This window comes from Epinephelus moara, chromosome 3, assembly GCF_006386435.1.
Source record: "Epinephelus moara isolate mb chromosome 3, YSFRI_EMoa_1.0, whole genome shotgun sequence".
Classification (NCBI taxonomy): Eukaryota; Metazoa; Chordata; class Actinopteri; order Perciformes; family Serranidae; genus Epinephelus; species Epinephelus moara.
Genome location: NC_065508.1, coordinates 26,987,855 through 26,989,846, shown reverse-complemented (window position 1 = coordinate 26,989,846; position 1,992 = coordinate 26,987,855). Strand labels below are relative to the sequence as shown.

General features: G+C 37.0%; 1 protein-coding gene across 2 annotated transcripts in view; it reads right to left on the bottom strand.

The window, feature by feature from the left end:
- Positions 1 to 420: 420 nt before the first annotated feature.
- The window catches only part of lig3 (ligase III, DNA, ATP-dependent), a 31,923-nt gene continuing 30,351 nt past the window's right edge, over positions 421 to 1,992 (bottom strand). For both annotated transcript variants that reach the window (XM_050034293.1, XM_050034285.1), the window contains exons 19-21: positions 1,629 to 1,705; positions 1,444 to 1,527; positions 421 to 1,149 (exon numbers count right to left, since the gene is read on the bottom strand). In XM_050034293.1, coding sequence (XP_049890250.1) covers positions 916 to 1,149; positions 1,444 to 1,527; positions 1,629 to 1,705 — 395 coding nt within the window. In that variant the 3' untranslated portion in view covers positions 421 to 915. The remainder of the gene's footprint in view (positions 1,150 to 1,443; positions 1,528 to 1,628; positions 1,706 to 1,992) is intronic.

The window sequence follows — 1,992 nt, the reverse complement described above, 5'->3', positions numbered from 1 at the left end:
AATATGATAAAAAAGTCATAGTATGGTATGACGTCCAAAATATGATTAAAAAAGTCAAAGTACAGTATGTCGTTCAAAATATGATAAAAACGTCAAAGTACAGTATGTCGTCCAAAATATGATAAAAAAAAGTCATAGTATAGTATGACGTCCAAAATATGATAAAAAAGTCAAAGTACAGTATGTCGTCCAAAATATGATAAAAAAGTTGTAGTATGACGTCCAAAATGTCATTAAAAAGTCATAGTACATGATAGTTATACTCTACATGTAGTTGGTAAAATGTGGAGCAGTATGTTAGAAGTTCAGGAAGGCGGCATCATGTGTGCTTTACTTCTTTCCTTTCTGCATGCAGCTGCAGGATAAATTGATGCAACACTCAAAGCAGAAATTGTAGAAAATAAATGGGAGAACGATGTAACTCAGACATTTTTATTATTTCATCAGCATTTGTGTATTCCAAACGGCAGACAAATTTAGTTGTTCTCAGTCTAATACCTTGCAAAATGTTCCACTTGGCAGTAAAAATAATTCTGCTGCATATTCATTTTAGTGCTGTGATTTAGTTGCATGATGTCTGTGTAAAATGCATTTCATGATTTAGCTGCTTAAACTACATTTCTTAGGATAACTCTACACCTACAGTACAGTGTCACCAGTAAACTGGCTAAATCTATCCCCAGTATTCAAAATATTCCAATTCCTTAAAAATGGCAAAAACTATTCCCCCAAACTAAGTGTACTTTTCAAGGGTAAAAAACAAGAAGATCTTGAAAAGAATAAATAGGTATGACCTGAGAGCAGTGTGTGATCTGGCTTTGTGTCCAAACATGGATTTAGAGTTAAGTTACACTGATGTGCAGTCTCTTATAGACAGGTTAACACACGGTATAAAATGTGTTCTGCTTATTTTTATTAACAGGGAGGTACGATGCGCCTCTTGCGGATGCATTCCCAGATCCAGCTGGGTGACACTCTCTGGGCCTTGCTGTCCTCTTCAGGTTCAGCCAGTGTGTGTGTGGCTGAGGCGGCGTCGTAGTCTGGGACCAGGTCACCATCATACGCCACAAAGTACCGCCTCAGTTTGTCAAAGTCCTCGACTGAGACGGGCAGGAAAAGCTTCACCCCACTGAAGATGTCCAGCAGTGTCTACACAGAAAATACACATGGTCAGCAGAGGAAGCACTTTGTACATGTTATTCAGTTAATTATTCTAACCTGTTTAGAAAAGAAAGTATTCACATTGTAATATGAATGTGAAGATCAGGTGTATTTATTTCTCACTACAGTGTTTTTGTCGGACAAAGTCATTTTTGTTTAACTTGCAGAAAAACCCTTTCCTCCTCAGTACTTTTATAAAGCACCATGCCAATCTGAGTTGAATATGTGATAGCTAGATCACTGCTAGTCTTTGTTTAATGACTAGACCTGTTGTGGACCAACCTTGTCATTTCTTGGCTCCAGTAGTTGAGAGGTTGGCTTTGTCTTGGTTTGTCCATTGCTGTGAACACTTTCACTCTTCTTCACCTGGCAGGAAACAAACCATCCTTTAATCACCTGCAGCTCAACTTTACTCATTCAAACTGTCTGTCAGGGTTAAAGTAATGACGTATATGTGGAGTAAATACCTTCTTGGCACTGGGTGCTTCTGAGTCAGGAGTGCGAGGTCGGGATTTCACCACCTTTGGTTTGGGTGTGCTGCTGTCTGTGAAGTGAGTGCATGTCAATGATGATATATCGAATAAAGTAGCATTTGCAGTAGTGACATCCCACCTATACAACTCTTCCTGATTCATTTGTTATATATTTTGGTCATACTATGACTTTTTTTAATCATATTTTTGATGTCATACTATACTATGACTTTTTTTAATCATATTTTGGACGTCATACTATACTATGACTTTTTTTTAAATCATATTTTGGACATCATACTATACTATGACTTTTTTTTTATCATATTTTGGACATCATACTATACTATGACTTTTT